Genomic DNA, 19,133 nt, shown 5'->3' on the forward strand with positions numbered 1-19,133 from the left:
GAGTCTGGACTAGACAATCTAGTGAATGATATCATGAGCATCGATCTACGCAATTGGGATACAATGACATCCATCAAGCAAGTCAGCGAGCCTGACCACCCGATCCCGTTAGTCGCCTCTTGTGACGCATAGTCACCTTTTTACGGCAAGCATGGGTTGCTGAAGATATATTGCACCAGAATAGGCTACTCCATCGACCTTATTCACAATGGCATTCAGACAAATAAGGTCCATGGGGTAGCCCGTTCTGGTTCAATACAAGTAAACAACTGAAATTAAAATGGAGGGATGGGGAACAAACTTGAAAAACAACCTTATCTTTTGTGATATCAGCTGCTAGTGACTTATCAGAATGAGTGAGTGAGGGGGTTTGGTTTTATGCTTGTTTTATGGTACAGACAAACCAAGAAACATGACCAGGGCAAACCAGGATTCAAACCCATGATCATAAGTATTTGGCACACCCAAGGGATGCAACTCTGCACAGTGAATTGCAGAACCATATTTCTCTTTATATTCCTTCCTATAAAAGAGAGTGAGTGAGTGGGTTTAATGCCATTTTTAACAGTATTCCAGTTATATCATGGCGTGTCAGCTTAATGTGGGAGGAAAGCTCGAAGTGATGCAGGTCTCAGACATTTACCACTTCGGTGAAACCCACGAGCACGGGTATGGTGCTAACAAACCTAGAAACATAATCGGGGCGAACCGGGATTCAAACCCACAATCATAGGTTTCCGGCGTGCCCAAGGGACACAACTCTGCAGAGCGAATCGCGGCGCCTTAGATGACTGGGCCACCTGTGCCCCCTATAAAAGAGAAGTGGGCTAAGTGTTTACCCATCACACCATTGTCCCAGGTTCGATTCCTGTCATGGGTACAATGTGTGAAGCCCATTTCTGGTGTTCCTGCCATGATATTGCTGGAATATTGCTAAAGCGACATAAGGGGCGATCAGGTAGCCTAGTGGTTAAAGCGTTCGCTCGTCACGCCGAAGACCCGGGTTCGATTCCCGACATGGGTACAATGTGTGAAGCCCATTTCTGGTGTCCCCTGCCGTGATATTGCTGGAATATTGCTAAAAGCGGCGTAAAACAGTACTCACTCACTCACTCACTCACTAAAGCGACATAAAACCATACTCACTCAAATGAAAAAAGGATTGAAAAAAATTACTTCAACTGGAACTAATTGTTCTCATGCAAAATATGGCCTAAATGTTTGGCTATTACTTGTTTTGAATCATGCAATGAAATCCACCTGAATCATCGATTCTGAAATGAATGTTCCAGAGTAAGGTCACCTAGTTGTTTAGCTGCACAGTTGTTTACGTGCCCCAGATTGGTGGGACTTGAGTAAGGTGTCTCTTGTGGGTTTGATTGACAACTTATTGACAATCTTGTCAGTGGCTATTACTTGCCACTTTCAAATACCCATCCTCCAGTGATGATTGCAACTCATTTTTATAATTATATCTGATGTTTTTAAGGTACCAGTGTTCCTGAATTTAAGGATCACTTCTTTTCAATTTTTAGTTCATCATGCTAAAAATGATTAAAAAAAACCTGGCAAAATGTTCATATGAATCGAATAGTAAAAACTTGTCATTTGCATCCTTTTAAAAATAATTTCACACTCACCTCCCACAAAACCACATTCTCATTCAGATAAACTTTCAACAATTGATTCTAACTTTAGTGTAAGCATGATCGGATCATTTATACGTGTACCTAAATAGGTTTTGCCAAGGCTCCTGTAAAACAATTCCCAATCGGACATTATACCCAACTCTTGAGACCTACAGCAGGTACCTGTTTAGTCAGGTAATAGTGGGTCGGGTAACCAGGCAGTAGACATGGACTCATCCAAGCCGTATTAACACTCACTCATTCACTACAATGGTGGTGGTTAACAATATGATTCTACATGTATAATACATTTTTTTCTGTTTAACATTGCATGATGGACAAACACAGATAAGTTGCATAGCCTTTGTTTGTATGTTTGTTGTTAAAAGCCAAAGCAATATTCCAGCTACATGACAGTGGTCTGTAGATAATCGAGTCTGGACAAGACAACCCAGTGATTGATATCATGAGCATTGTTCCACACCATTGGGATACGATGACATGCATGAACCAAGTCAGCAAGCCTGACCACCAAATCCCGTTTGTTGCCTCTTATGATAAACATAGGCACTTCTTATGGCAAGCACAGGTTGGTGAAGGCCTAATCTAACCCAGGTGGTTTGTGTAGAGTACAGAGTCTGTACACATTAATGTTATAAATTTACACATGTTTGCATTTACAAAAAAATATTGCTAAAAATATTTTTCTTGGATACATCTTAACTTCCACTCTCTGTTTCTATCCCTTCCTATCATGACGAGGAGTAGTATGGATGACAAACTACTTAATGATCTATTGAGACACTTTGGAAATGCATATTTGATTGTTTTCGCACTATTTGGTAAAATTAAGTTGTTCAGTGTATTCAGGCATGAGATAATGAAACACAATAATGTTGTTGTTTGGGTTCGTATCTCTTTCTCAATGGACTTTTCAAATTTTAAGGTAAAGTTGATAATGTGTTTACATTGTGTTTTAGTGTACATACACAAAGACTGAGGGCTACTTCTTGCCCCTTGATCAGATGAATGTCTTCTTGCCCCTTGATCAGGTGAATGTCTTCTTGCCCCTTGATCAGGTGAATGTCTTCTTGCCCCTTGATCAGGTGAATGTCTTCTTCCTCTTTCATCAGGTGAATGCCTTCTTGCCCCTTCATCAGGTGAATGTCTTCTTGCCCCTTCATCAGGTGAATGTCTTCTTGCTCTTTCATCAGGTGAATGTCTTCTTGCCTCTTCATCAGGTGAATGTCTTCTTGTCCCTTTATCAGGTGAATGCCTTCTTGCTCTTTCATCAGGTGAATGTCTTCTTGTCCATTTATCAGGTGAATGTCTCCTTGTCCCTTCATTACGTGAATGTCTTCTTGTCCCTTCATCAGGTGAATGTCTTCTTGCTCTTTCATCAGGTGAATGTCTTCTTGCCTCTTCATCAGGTGAATGTCTTCTTGCCCCTTCATCAGGTGAATGTCTTCTTGCCCCTTCATCAGGTGAATGTCTTCTTGCCCCTTGATCAGGTGAATGTCTTCTTGCCCCTTGATCAGGTGAATGTCTTCTTGCCCCTTGATCAGGTGAATGTCTTCTTGCCCCTTCATCAGGTGAATGTCTTCTTGCCCCTTCATCAGGTGAATGTCTTCTTGTTCCTTCACCAGGTGAATGTCTTCTTGCCCCTTCATCAGGTGAATGCCTTCTTGCTCTTTCATCAGGTGAATGCCTTCTTGCCCCTTCATCAGGTGAATGTCTTCTTGCCCCTTCATCAGGTGAATGTCTTCTTGCTCTTTCATCAGGTGAATGTCTTCTTGCCTCTTCATCAGGTGAATGTCTTCTTGTCCCTTTATCAGGTGAATGCCTTCTTGCTCTTTCATCAGGTGAATGTCTTCTTGTCCATTTATCAGGTGAATGTCTCCTTGTCCCTTCATTACGTGAATGTCTTCTTGTCCCTCCATCAGGTGAATGTCTTCTTGTCCCTCCATCAGGTGAATGTCTTCTTGTCCCTTCATCAGGTGAATGTCCATTACAGGGGCAAGAAGTAGCCCTGTAATGCTGTGTATGTACAACAAAGAAGTTGTTATCCTTACTCCTCCTTGTCATGTTGACATCCAACTTCTAATGCCCATAAACACTCTATACCATTCCTACAGTCCTACAACTGTCCTACACCTATACAACGCATTGAAGGATTGAAGGTTTCAAATAATTCCTTCTGAGTGAGTGAGTGAGTATGGTTTTACGCCGCTTTAAGCAATATTACAGCAATATCACGTCGGAGGACACCAGAAATGGACTTCACACATTGTACCCATGTCCGGAATCGAACCCGGGTCTTCGGAGTGACGAGCGAACGCTTTAACCACTAGGCTACCCAACCGCCCCAATTCCTTCAGAGACAATAACACTATAGCACATTAAACAGTGTTTGTACGAATCCACATTGAGAACAAATTGTCATTCACATGATTTTTATTATCTCCTTCTCAGCTCCGAATAAACCACTCAAATAAACTTTCCAGTAATCTTCAAATTATCATCAACTAGTTTTAAAACCCTATTAAACACATGCTTAGAATTTGAACTCTTCTCTAAATTCTTCCCAAGACATAACAGGCAGTGTTAACACTGGGTGTAATCATTCCAACGCCCCCATGCTGTGTATTATGTTGGTGGTTCCATCATGGCTGTCTAAGTGGGCAGGATATTGATGTAACGAGATCGGCCGACCACACTGCTGCTGGAGACAATAACCGAAACGCCTACTTTTAATACTCTCATTCACTTGACCATCTAACAGCTCTCTCTGCCATCGAACAAGGTCCCGTGATCACTTATCAGATTGCTAATAGACAATGGGTAACTGGCAGGGGGAGCAACATAGCCGTTGCAATCACTGGGCTTGACTTTTATCTATGATATAACCTGCCAACCATCAATGAAACTAAGTATCTTTGACAGAACTGATGTGAAACAATATTTCATTAAACCTGATACTTCCATTTCAGATTTTTAATTACCATATTTGACGTAATAAGCGCCTGGGGAACTCTCAAACTTAGAAATAGGGGGCTCTTATTAGAATATAATTTTGGTAAGAAAAAAAACAGAGTTGAAAGATTGTAAAGTTTGTAGTTTATGCTGACAGCCTGAAATGATACAAAAGAAAAATATGTGCGTATCATACACGACAGATATATTTTCAAGAATTTATTTGCCCATAATTAAGAGTGCATATAACACAACAAGTGTGTATTACACACAAATAAAAAAGTCTTGTGTACATAGATCAATCGGAAGAGGTGCTATTTGGGATTCAGCTCTAACCCGGAGTTCCCATGGCGCCCAGTGATATTTAAGGATTGACTGTGTATTTTTTTCGGTTCATTGAGGTATGAATCGAAAAAACGATGTGCAAACTGTATGAATCCGCATAGTCTGCTTTGGTGGGCGTGTCTTACGTTTTACATTCATTGGGAAATGAATGCAATAACACGTGACCAATTCAGCTAATCAGAATGCAGGAATTTCAATGAACACAAGGAAAATTTAATTATTACACTATGGTTTCAACAATATGTACAGGGACAAATTTCTCACTTTCTCACTTTCCAGATAATTACTGTATCCTGTATTTTCTGATGACTTTTCTGATACTTTTATTATTGTTTATAAAGTGACATGCTCATGTTGAAATACAGAATCTAAAATTGATTATAAGATAACTTGATTTGTAACTGTTCCATGGCAGTAAGTACTGTACTACTCTTCTGACTCAGTACGTGAACAGACCCGTGAAGATCCGGGGTAGAATAGGTCTTCAGCAACCCACGCTTACCATAAAGGCGACTCTGCTTGTCGTAAGAGGCGACTAACAGGATTGGATGGTCAGGCTCGCTGACTTGGTTGATGTCATTGATCCCAACTGCGTGGACCAATGCTCATGATGTCAATCACTGGATTGTCTGGTCCAGACTCAATTATTTACAGACCGCCGTTATATAGCTGGAATATTGCTGAGTCGGCGTTAAACAACAAACAAACAAACAAACAGTCCATACACCAGCTAAAGAAACACACAGTCTTCTTTTCAATAGGTAATGGTGATATCTTTGACAATCATCAATGTCACGTGTTGATATTTTCAGACGATTGTACTTGGACGTTTGAAAAATATGAAATTATACACGGATAGTGTTTCTTTTTTAACCAGCGTTATGTGGCCGTATATGTCGTCCGTTTATTTTTGATGATTGTTAGGGCAGAAAAATATGGACTTATAAAATGTCAAGTGTTCTCGTGGCTTATGGTGATACTCCCATGGCAGCTCATAAAATAGAGAGGCCTCCTTCAGTTTTTACAGATCCATCCCAGTGTTTGACACCTCTGCTGTGAGGTGCCTGTCGATTCACTTCCAGGACTGACTACATTGTCGGAGACGTTTCCGTGAGGTAGCAGTGTCAAGAAGGCAGGCTGTACCTTATAAGAGCAACACAAGGACTCTAGTCCTGCACCATGACCGTGGAATATATTTATTTTATGAAAAAATAATAATCTAGAAATGCATACAAAAGCAAGTCTAGCCAGCTCAAGCTAGCTCTATTCTGAAATCAGCATAGGGAATTTTTTTTATTTTTAGAGTCAAGAAGGATATTGTGTAATATAAGATTTCAGAGACTAAATGTTAGTCTACAAGGACTCCTACAACCTGACTTGCATCTTATCTACTTGCCCAGTGTGATTGGGATGCCTACTGGAAAACAGCAACTCATTGAGTACTTCCAACACTGTTTCCTGGATCCATGAACGGAGCTTCATTAAAGACATTCGACTGTGACAAATTCTGGACATTTGTGAGTGCACTGACTTATTATAGGGCCTGTTATTTATTGCTGCTGCCACATATGTGATCCAGTGTATTGCCTCCTGTCATTGTAACCCTAAACCTGTGTGTTTCAATATAAATTGTTAGTTCTTCATTGATTGTGTGTGCTTATGCACTCACTTCACCATTTAGCTCTGTACGTACTGAACCAATTTCTGGGTTAGCATTCACATTTCAACTTGGGAATGAACTTGTAACACCAGGCATATACAGTGGTAGAAAAATACTTATAATTAATTAATCTGGAAAATACTGTTAATCTTAACAAATTCACTTCGAACTGTATTAACCAGATCAACAAAGTTTTAACTATGACTTCAGTTACAAACATCAGGATTTGTGCAGTGTGTTATGTCTTAGTAATATTTGCAGCAGTAGAAATATTTTAGTAGTAATTGTCAGAGGAAGAAAATGATTGAACTACTCGTAGAAAATATCAAGTGCAGTCATGGCCATATTGAACAGCTGTTGGGTGCAGTGCGTAGAGTTTTCCAGAATGGTTCTGTACTAAAATTAAGAGTTATCTGCCCTTGTTGTATACATGACATGACAGGCTGTATCACGTTGAGAAGTTTCCTCATGATACAGTTTCTAGAAGGCTGGTTGACCTGATATAAGAGCGACAAGAGGCCGATTTGAGGCCTTTTTGAATTGACTAGTTTCAAATGTACTTGCCAAGTGTGGTTTGGATAACTACCGTATTTGAGGTAATAAGCGCCCCGCTCTAATAAGAGCCCACGGGGATATTTGCTGATATATTGGCTAGTGAACAAGCCCAATTTGCATCCCTTCCGATTGATTAATGTACACAAGACTTATTTATTCAGTATAATACGCACACGTGGGTTATATGCACCCTTATTTATGGGCAATTAAAATCTGGAAAAATATATGTCATGCATAAACATTTCAGGCTGTCAGCAAAAACAACGAAATTTATCTTTCAACTATGGTTTTTTTCACCAAAATAATATTCTAATAAGAGCCCCCTATTTCTAATTTTGAGAGTGCCCCGGGCGCCTATTACGTCGAATACGGTATTTGGAAACATCAAATTCCTGGCCGTTCCAACACTATTCTTGATTTAAGAATAGAGACAGGCCTGTTTCAAACCAACCAACAATGTTCAAATTCTGTATATTTGTGAGTGCATTTATAGTCATTCTAGAGCCTGGTAGTTATTGCTGCTGACTCTTTTCTTTCATTGTAAACCTGAAACTATGTGTTTAAATATAATGTATTGATTTGTCACTGACCTTGTGTGGTCAAGTAATCTTAGCGCTACAACTACGACAAGCCTAGATTAAAGTATGGTAGCTACTCTCATCTTAGTGCTAAGATTGGTTTTTGGAACAGGGCCAAGTCCTAGAACATAGTGATGTAGAATTAGCTCACCTTAACATGGTCAGGACGTTTTCTGGGTTCTTGAAATAGCCCTCTGGGGAGAGTGCAGTGAAATTGTCCAAGGCATCATTGGTTGGTGCAAACACTGTGAAGTTCTCACTTCGATCTTTAAGGAAATTGTCGTCAGAGTCAATAATCTGCAAAATCAAAAAGAAAAAAGGGGGTGAGTGAGTGAGTGAGTGAGTGAGTCTGAAGTGAAGCTGGAGTGAGTGAGGCTGAAGTGAGTGAGTGAGTGAGGCTGAAGTGAAGCTGGAGTGAGTGAGGCTGAAGTGAGCGAGTGAGTGAGTGAGGCTGAAGTGAAGCTGGAGTGAGTGAGTGAGTGAGTGAGGCTGAAGTGAGAGAGTGAGTGAGCTGATTTTCATGTATTTCATTTTCATGGCATGAGAGCTTCATGTAGCAGCTTGGACAACCTCAAGCTATGCAGGTCCTAGACATTTACCACTTTGGTGAAACCGACAAGCATGGGTATGGTGCAGACAAACCAAGAAAAATGATCAGGGCAAAATACAAAGATTCAAACTCATGATCATAGGTTTCTGTCACGCCCAAGGGATGCAATCCTGCATAGCAAATATCAGAGCCAGTTTCTCATTACATTCCTCCATATAAAGCTGAAGTGATAGTCTAGTGGTCAAAGTGTTTGCCTGTCCTGCTCTAAGTCCTGGTTTGATTCCCCACATGTGTATAATGTAGGAAGCAACAAATGAGGAAATCTCAAATAAAAGGATTACACTGAAAAGTAAAAATTGCACATGTATGAGAAACATTACGGACGGTTCTTTACAGAATCATAAATATTCTATGATGCCTTCAGTCAAATATGTTTTTGGTGAACTGATCATTTTATGCAAGTTGGATTATTGAAACAAGAAACATGATTATATTTTATTAAGCTGTCGATACTTGGATGCCCAAGTTGATACCCAAGGCTCAATAACTTTGAATATAATATTATGTTATCCTTTCAATTTCCTGCGGCTCATGCACAAGTCTTGTCTTGTGTAGCGACCTCATCTGACAATACAAGCCGAAGGTATTAAACCCCCCCAAGGAACACGCAATAGCTGGCAATGAAAAGCACTCATCACAAACCATCAACAAAGCGTCAAACACTCTAGAAATTATGCTCCTCGAGAGTCAGTAAACTCCCCCCTTCAATTAGGCCGGAATCAATTACCAATTAGCATCACAGCAGCCTGATTGGGGATGCTTAACATTCAGGGCTATAATCGGGACCAGTTCCAGAGAAGAGAGCAAGGGCGAGATAGCCAAGTCCTGTATTCCCCTCACAGACGGGAAATAATGTCTCGTACCACCATGCTGGTCAATATTACTTGCTCCATTGTTAAGCGGATGGTGTCCGTGCCCGAGTCAATCTGTGATTTCTCATCTGTGACAGTGTGTGACCAGTAACTGAACATCACAGATTACTGTCACAGGAACATTTCCTCCTCAACATCGAAAACAAGAACTTCCAGATTTCAACTTTTATAGAGTGTCAGGTAGGACTCAATATTTATACTTTGATAACTTGTTTTTTATATCATCTGAGAAAAGTTCATAAAGTCACTCTGAAGCCTGTGATTATCGAGGTCGGCCATCTGGGGTCATGAGGATGCATGATTTTTTTTCCGGTTAATGATGAATGTTAAATTTCAAAACAGAGTGACATTGTGGTTTAATAACCTATCATTATCCGCATGTGTAGTGTCTGGTCTCTGTGGTCTATCAGTGCCAGGAGCTCACTGTGTTACCTTGTACTTGATGTAATTTGTGATAACAGCAAGTTTCTCACGATTGTATAGTTTAAAAACTTTAGAATGGAAATCATGACCCATAATCTTCATAATGGCAACTTTCAAGAAATAGACTTAACTAAAACATAGGCGGATCCAGAGGGAGGGTCCAGACGGTCCAGCCTCCCCCTTTTTTAAACCCAAATGTAGTGTTGTACGCAGTAAAACTGACTGTAGACGATATTTTGGACCCCTCCCTTTTAAAATTTCTGGATCCAGCTTTGACTAAAACCATCGTCCCGATATGGCTGAAATATTGCCGATGTGACGTTAAGCATAAACTCACTCACTCACTCACTAAAACATAGTTTATCTAAGATGAAATACTGCAAGAAACAAGTATGACAAACTTGTACAGATTGTAATCATTTGTTATAACAGTACAGTGTAACATTGTACTAATTTTAGTAATTGTACTGGAATTACCAAAATGGACTTGTACTCCGGGAGGGGTGTACACAGATATTCAGCTTGGAAATTACTGTACACATGCTATTTTACACACTTCTGTTTACAAGTTACAAAGAATTATTTCAGTGAAAATTCAGTATGGTAACCATTGGTGCAAATAAGTGACGTGATAGCCAATAGGGGTGTACTATTTAACTGGTATTCCGGTATATTGCAATATGGCTGTCAGTAATACCCATATCGCAATACAACACTTGTGTACCGATATTTTCCGATACAGTCACAGAAGAATTAATATATAATTATATGAATTATATCTGCTATCTTGAGGCATTTGGATGGACTGGGTTCCTATCTAAACCATATTTAAACAGCACACGCTTCACGCTGTTTACATTACCGTTCCATATTGATGACGTAATAGGTAGTCTCGTTTATCAATAAGTATCCATCTTGTAATCGGAAGTCTGGATTATTGAATGAAGAAGTACCATTTGAACAGTACATATATAATTTGGGCCCCAATACGTATTGCAATATGTATCACAATTATGGATAGGATGATACACTAAATGTGCGATCAAATATGTATCAGGATACCTAACTCATATGTATCACGATACCTGCATGTGCTCTTATCTTTGATCCATAAGCCATCTTTTTTTATAGCGAGGATGGCCAAATACCTGGCACACTGATGATTTACAGTTGGCAGTGTCAGGTATGGCACAACGGATGAAAATATTTATGTTTTCCTATTAACTTTCAGTACTAATTACTCTTTGGCGTTATTAAAGTAAACATTTAAGGTCATAATCAATAATTTTTACTAAGTGTGTGACTGTGAGTGAGTGAGTACTGTTTTACGGCGCTTTTAGCAATATTCCAGCAATATCATGGCGGGGGACACCAGAAATGGGCTCCACACATTGTACCCATGTCGGGAATCGAACCCGGGTCTTCGGCGTGACGAGCGAACGCTTTAACCACAAGGCTACCCGACCGCCCCTGTGTGACTGTGATCAACACTTGTATCGAGAAGTAAATAATCGTGTATCCTCCCACCACTAATCGCAATACAGCTCTCCGTATTGTTATATATTGCAATACAACATTTGTGACAATACACGAACTCTAATGACAAAGTTACGTCACAACCATGACATCCTGACATCCATCAGGCCGACTGTTATGAGTTTTACTAGACAAGAGTCTGACCAATCAGATCACTAGATTTGTTAACAAGTAATGATAAACATACATAACATCAAAAACAAGATTTTAAGATCATTTGCTAAACCGACCTACGGTGTTGAAAGAGTTAATGAATGTTTTCATCATCTGCCATTGACTGCAGTTCGGGGTTTTAATGAACAAATGGTACAGTTTTTAGAAGAAAAGTTACGATTCCTACGCACAGCAAGTCTCTGAACTGCTCAAAGCACGACTTTACACTGGTACGGATGTCTGTATATATTGTAGACTCTCATCTCAGTGGCAATGTTTAATGGTGGCAGCACTGTTGGTTAAAGTAGCTGACATGGGTGTGGCCAATGTGTCTGTATATATTATTACAGGTGAAAACCACAGGATACTAAAATACACATACATGTATTATGAAACATTTCAAGAAAAAATGTTTGTCATGTGTTTTTCTGCAAAAATTGGAAACCTATATGAACTTTTATGGTTGCATTGTTTTAAATATTTGAACCATTTTGATGCATAATGTTTAGAACAGACACAATATTAGTTACATTTTCAAGAACTTTTTTATTTGTATTTTTGTAAATGTTCTTCCGTTCATCCACCCCACTGAAACTTCACATGGAGATGTGACTCACACAAAATAATATAGATGGCCATACACATTGTGGATATTTTGCCCATGACATGCTGGTGATGAATATAAAAAAACATCGAACTCCTTCCATGGAACAGACTGCCTCTGTGGCCTAGTGGTAGAGTGTCCAGAGAAGGTCCAGGGTTCGATTCCCGGCCGTAATATACCAAAAGACGTTAAAAGATGGTACTTGTTGTTACCCTGTCTGGCGCTCTGTATTAAGGGGCTACAACAAGGACTGGTCAACTCGGAGTCAGTATATTGTGTCTGAGTGGGGTATTCATTAGGGCTTAGACAAGTCCAAATTTACCACCTGGTACCCGACACACTATTACCTGACCCTACCCAGGTACGCACTGTTGGTCTTAAGAGCTGGATATAAAATGTCTGATTCGGAATTGTTTTACTGCAACCCTGGTAAAAACTATTTAGGTACATGTATCAAACAATCAGATCATGCGTAAACTGAAGTTCACTGAAACTTTATCTTTACTCCAACATATAAGAGTCAAAAGGCATGTGTGCATTGTCAGAAAAAATGCGAACATTAGCGACTTGATGTGTAACCACTGAGCTATAGCGAGTTTTTGCCATTAAACAATATATCACTCGACTAACCACGGGTCTGGGTAGTCCTGTGGGTACCCAGGTCCTTCTCAGGACCCAACTGACCCGAGTACACGAGTTACCCATCCCAGTATACATGTTAAACTATCGCATGTTTTTTCAGTGGGCTTGCACTATAAAATCAGCATTAGTCCGGACTAGTTCGCGACGTTAAACCCATTTCACCTCACCTCCATGGAACATGAGTTAAAACTGTAACAAAAGATGCTGTCTAGACAATCTGTGCAAGCAGGGATGGTCTATGTTTATCACTTGGAAGAAAAAAACATGGAGTTCAACCAAGGATAGCTTTCACTTTGTAAAACGTCCATTAGCTGATCAAACTGTTCTGCATATATTACCAACAATCTTGTTACCAGTATATGGCAAGTGCTATCAGCGGTAATGACTTCACTTATGACGATGTGAAGAAAACCATGTATACAATTAATTATTACAAAGAAGTGTTATGAGTTTATTCTAGTTGACCAAAAAGGTAGGGGTATTAGTGAGTGAGTGAGTGGGTTTAACGCCGCTTTTAACAACATTCCAGTTTTATCGCGGCATGTCAGCTTAATGTGGGAGGAAAGCCCGAAGTGATGCAGGTCTCAGACGTTTACCACTTCAGTGAAACCCACGAGCACAGGTATGGTGCTGACAAACCTAAAAACATAATCGGGGCGAACAGGGATTCGAACCCACAATCATAGGTTTCTGGCGTGCCCAAGGGATGCAACTCTGCACAGCGAATCGCGGCGCCTTAGACGACTGGACCACCCATGCCCCCGGTAGGTGTATTAAGGCCTACTACTGACATTAGAGCAGGGTCATTTTAATAAAAGGTGGGTGGTGGGGGTATTTTTAAAGTGTGTGTGAGGATGGAGTTTTTTGTCGTCTGTGCTGTAATCACTGAGAAGGTGGCATGCATTGTGATGGAGCTTGCTTCTTAACATTGCACACTGGTCACCTCATCGGCAGGTGAAGCATGTTAATAAATGCTTATGTCAGAAGATAATGCATGTTAATTAATAGAGATTACTATATGAGCATCAGTGTCAGAATTCTTGTATTTGAAAAGGTAAGAAAGAGCAAGGGTAATAAATGAATTCTTACACCCCAACCCAAATCTTCCCACACCCCAACCCAAATCTCCCCACACCCCAACCCAAATCAACCCACACCTCAACCCAAATCTCCCCACACCCCAACCCAAATCTCCCCATACCCCAACCCAAATCTCCCCATACCCCAACCCAAATCTCCCCACATCTTAACCCAAATCTCCCCATACCTCAACCCAAATCTCCCCTCAACCCATACCTCAACCCAAATCTCCCCACACCTTAACCCAAATCTCCCCATACCTCAACCCAAATCTCCCTATACCTCAACCCAAATCTCCCCATACTTCAACCCAAATCTCCCCACACCCCAACCCAAATCTCCCTACATCCCAGCCCAAATCTCCCCACACCCCAACCCAAATCTCCCCACACCCCAGCCCAAGTCTCCCCATACCTCAACCCAAATCTCCCCACACCCTAACCCAAACCCAAATCCCCACCAACCCCAACCCAAACCTCCCCACACCCCAACCCAAAACCTTGAACCCAACCCAAATCCACACCAACCCCAACACACCCTAAAATCAAATCCCAAAACACCCTTAACTGAAGCTCCCACACCCCCTGTCCTCTTCAGACTGCGGTACATTCCACAATTGGCCCCAATACACGAATCACTGGTATAATACTTTCACCCCTGTCATCTCCACTGTAACGTCTTTGTGTTCATTGATTTTAACAACTGTGGATCTTTTTATCATCTGGGTTTACAGATTTTCTTCTCAAAACAATAGGGATGGAAGTCCTAATAAATGATTATCTAAAGGTTGGGCGAAGCAGAATTAAAGAAATGAGGTGTTTGAGGTACCTATTGAATGACAAGCCTTGAATTATTTCCCTATCAATATGAGTAATTGGTAAAGGTGAAATATCCTGCCCCACCGATGGCAACCATCACATATACATGCAAAGGCAAGGCAACAGCTTACGTGAACAAACACAGGTTCAAATGGTACAAGTCACAATAGGAATTGCATCAGGCATCATTTTTGTGCCTGATGTGTCAAAATGTCTTTCACATGTCTACCAAATTCTAGGTCAAATTCCTGTTTTGATTTTGATAATCCTTGTAGAAAATTTTGACTTGTATGCATATAAACAAACAGATCAGGAGAGAAGCACAAATTGGTGCCAAAGGGGTATGCCTATCTCCTGCCTAAATGTCCCATCCCCAAATTTCACATTATCGGCATTTCCATGCATATAATAAGGAATAAGTGTCAAGGTTGAAAAATATTATGATTGTTTGTTTGTCGTTTAACGTCGCACTCAGCAATATTCCAGCTATATGACAGCGGTCTGTAATTAATCAAATGATTGACATCATGAACATCGATCCATGCAATTGGGATATGATGACATGCATCATCCACATCAGCGAGTCTGACCACCCAATCCCGTTAGTTGTCTCTTACGACAAGCGTAGTTGCCTTTTATGGCAAGCATGGGTTTCTGAAGACCTATTCTACCCTGGATCTTCAAGGGTATAAAAGTATTATGATAAAAACTTGATCTTTGACAGGCATATCATAGCTGGACAACCATGAAGGGGACAACTTTTTCATTTTATAAAGTATATGTCTTTATGAAATATCTTACGATTCATTTATTATGGCATAATCTGAACTAAGAAATGCCACCGCTACTTTGACATTTATGCCCAGAGGAATCTGTTTCGGCAGCTAATCAAGAATGATTGTTCTCTGGTTTTGACATTTTATATTTAAAGTGAAACCTCCTTGACTGAACGTCCAAGGGAACTACCTGTAGTTGGAGGCAGGTAGAGTGTTGATACTAGACCATAATGGCAAAAAATATCTAGTAGAGTCTCAGTTCACAAGGTCGCACTGTTTCTATAACTGAAGGTGGGGTAGCCTTGTGGTTAAAGTGTTCGCTCGTCATGCTCAAAACCTGTGTACAATTCACCACATTGGTACAAGGTGTGAAGACCATTCTGTAGTCCACCCTAGTGATATTGCTGTATATTTCTAAAAGTTGCATAAAACCATATTCACTTACTCATTCTCTCACTCACTCACTCACTCACTCTCTCTCTCTCACTCACAACTACACAGCTGTTGATCTACACATGTAACGCCATATCAGACGTGTCAGAGAACAATCTAGCCCTAAAACACTTGCATATTTAAAAAATTCTTTCCACTTAAAACAGTCAACATTTAACAAATCCTCTGAGAAGTACTATAAACATTTAACATAATGAACCACATCCTCCAAGAACCATACAAAATATGTAAACCAGGATTTATTACCATTTTACATCCAAGCCAAGTTTACACCTGAATTATTCCAAGGCATTACAGGAACATATTCAAATGAAGGGCACTGCATGTGCCCAACAGGGATCTGTTATTTTGAGAAAGCCAAAAACTTGCAAGTTTGTCCATGTAGAAACAAAAACCAGCCACAAGTAGCAGACGGAGTGCTTTAACATTAATCTTCTAAATGACGTTACGATCGTGACGCTACCATTACAACGTGCAGAGAACTGTTCTGCGGTGCCTCTCCAGGAGGATCAATTCAATTGGCAGCACAATGGGGAGGGGAGGGAGGGCAGTCTGCGGGACACTGCAGATACTCAAGACAAATTAGAAACAAGCTTACAGTTGATACTACACTCTGTGTTGAACTCACCAATTGGTTGTTTTAGTTTCAGCACAATATCATATGAAGAGTGTTGTTTCCTTTGTACAGAGATTTATCTAGGCCTGCTCAGACAATGACATTTGGTCCCAAGTCTGTAGCAAATGCTAGTAAAATTCCCTAAATGGAATTAAAAATGTCCCAAGTGATGTTATAAAATAGTTTCTAAAAATCTCAAGTTTGAACAAAATAATAAAATAAAATTTCCAGATAAGGGCACTTAATTTTGAATCCTACCGAGAGAGAGAGACAGAAATATATTTCTTTGTGTCATATGCTGTATAATACATTAGAAGACAAATATAAACAGACAAAACTCAACATCCAGCCTCAAGGCCATAGGACACAATATGAACAATATAGAAGCATCAGGCTAAAATATACAACAATAACAAACAACAATAATAATATTTTTTTAGATCCGGGAAGATCCTGGGTAGAATAGGTCTTCAGCAACCCATGCTTGCCATAAAAATCGACGATGCTTGTCATAAGAGGTGACTAATGGGATCAGGTGGTCAAGCTCTCTGACTTGGTTGATGCATGTCATCGTATCCCAATTGTGTGGATCGATGCTCATGATGTCAATCACTGGATTGTCTGGTCCAGACCTGATTATTTACAGACCCCCATCATATAGCTGGAATATTGGTGATTGCTGCATTAAACAACAAAAAAACAAAAAAAAACAGGTTTTTTTCAGAAACATCCTTGGTGTCATGTTTGTTATGAAAAACTCACCAGGCAAATAAACTGATGATACTAAACACGATAAGGTGTTGGAAATTAAGAAGCACCTGGAGAACTTTAGTCTTGGTCCTGTCATGTTTGAATCTAGCCCTACATGTTCATATCTTAGCATTATGGATATGACAAGGACTCTTTGCCTGAGTGAGTGAGTGAGTGAGTGAGTGAGTGAGTGAGTGAGTGAGTATGGTTTTACACCACTTTTAGCAATATTCCAGCAATATCACCGCGGGGGACACCAGAAATGGGCTTCACACATTGTACCCATGTCGGGAATCAAACCCGGGTCTTTGGCGTGGCGAGCGAACGCTTTAACCACTAGGCTACCCGACCGCCCCTCTTTGTCTTAGTATCGGTACTTGTATGTACCCTATATTACATGGGTAATATTGTCATGGCCTGTCTGTCAAGCAGGTGCTACTGCATGCAAGACTTGGATTTATTCATTCCTTTTACTCTGTCAAATACCCTGGACAGGAGAACACATTCCAGAGATACCAGGGGAGCCAATAGTGGAATAAAACCCAGGCCTGCTTTAACCACTAGCCTTACCCACTGCCCCATAGGTCCCCACAGACACACTTGGCTTACCATGTTTGTATAAAGTCTACTTAAAGGTGACATAACATATGTTTGTGGACACTGAGTGAGTGAATGAGTTTGGTTTATCCACAGGACCATATACCTAATAATAATAATAATAAACAAGCACACAAAAAATTGTAGACGAGTTTGTTTCTTATCATTAGTTACACGGTCCTGTTGTTTATCTCAGCTTGTGACAGTAGTGTCACAGGGTGTCAGCTTGATGTGGGAGGAAAGCCATTACAACCTTGGTAAAACCCAGAAACATGGGCAGGTGCTGACAAACCTAGAAACATAATCAGGACAAACTGGGATTCGCATCAATCATCATAGGATTCTGGCACATCTAAGGGATGCAACTCTTCACAGTGAATTGCTGCACCTTCAATGATGAAGTACAACAGTCACCTGTAAGTTTTATCAGCACTCTCTCAGCGCTAGAAATTGGCACTAGTCCTGTAGTCCATACCAAACTGCCCAATAGTTAAGGTATCATAAGAACTAGTAGAAATTTGCCACTTTTAAGGGTTTTGCTATACGTTATCATTATAAGGACTAGTGGACTAAAACTGCTACTTTCTAACACTGTCTGTACAGGTAGCCAGACATGTGTCAGACAAAACCAATGTCACTTTGGTACAATGCAACAACGTCGATACACAATAGTTGCTTCTATAACCACAATATCATCTGGTTGTGCAATACAACAGAAATACAACTACAACTGTATCAGAATGAGTATGATATTCATATCACTTCCTCACATTTTACAATTCAGAAATCTCCATGAATATCCAACCAGTTATGCCATTTTGGATGAAACAGAGCAGTGTCTTTGGACACAGCAATCCTAGAGCTATACTACTCCACTTTTGATAGAGATATAGTTATCTCTCTGGACACACAAAACTGATTCTCATAAATAGAATGGCATATCTGATTATCCCTATCAAAGTTGAGTAGCATACTCGATTATAGCAACTCCCATACTTGAACAGACTCTGGGTGCCATTAGTACCTGTATATAAAGGGGATGTTTGTTTATATACATCGTCTGGCACAACCTATACTTCCTTCCACTGTTATAACGTCTGCCTATATCGGATACCAGAATATAGCATTGAAATGTGACGTCTTATATACTGGAAGCTCGAAAACGGCTTGTATTTACAATAGCCACTATTGAAGTAAAACCATCACCCTTTTTATACGTCTAAGTAACAAGCTACATGGCCAAATCATATCAAGTTCTTGTTTTAGAGGTAAAAAATGTACAAAATATTAAACAAAATAATAAGCGTCAGGTTTGATTTAAGGAAACTTTCTAAATCAGTCCTCTTGACATGATAGTATTAACAAAAACACAAACGAAACAGTTAAAAAAGCATTTTTCAATAAAACACAGCATTTTAAATTTTCTTCTTAGGTTAGAAAATTCAGGATAAGATTGAACATAAA

At 40.0% G+C, this 19,133-nt stretch overlaps 1 protein-coding gene across 3 annotated transcripts in view; it reads right to left on the reverse strand.

Moving 5' to 3' along the window:
* The window catches only part of LOC124136676 (stabilin-2-like), a 232,634-nt gene that overhangs the window by 23,680 nt on the left and 189,821 nt on the right, over positions 1-19,133 (reverse strand). For all 3 annotated transcript variants that reach the window (XM_048396837.1, XM_048396838.1, XM_048396836.1), the window contains exon 25: positions 7,891-8,036. In XM_048396837.1, the coding sequence (XP_048252794.1) occupies positions 7,891-8,036 (146 nt within the window). The remainder of the gene's footprint in view (positions 1-7,890; positions 8,037-19,133) is intronic.

This window comes from Haliotis rufescens, unplaced genomic scaffold (genome assembly GCF_023055435.1).
Source record: "Haliotis rufescens isolate VD_foot unplaced genomic scaffold, xgHalRufe1.0.p SCAF_16, whole genome shotgun sequence".
Classification (NCBI taxonomy): domain Eukaryota; kingdom Metazoa; phylum Mollusca; class Gastropoda; order Lepetellida; family Haliotidae; genus Haliotis; species Haliotis rufescens.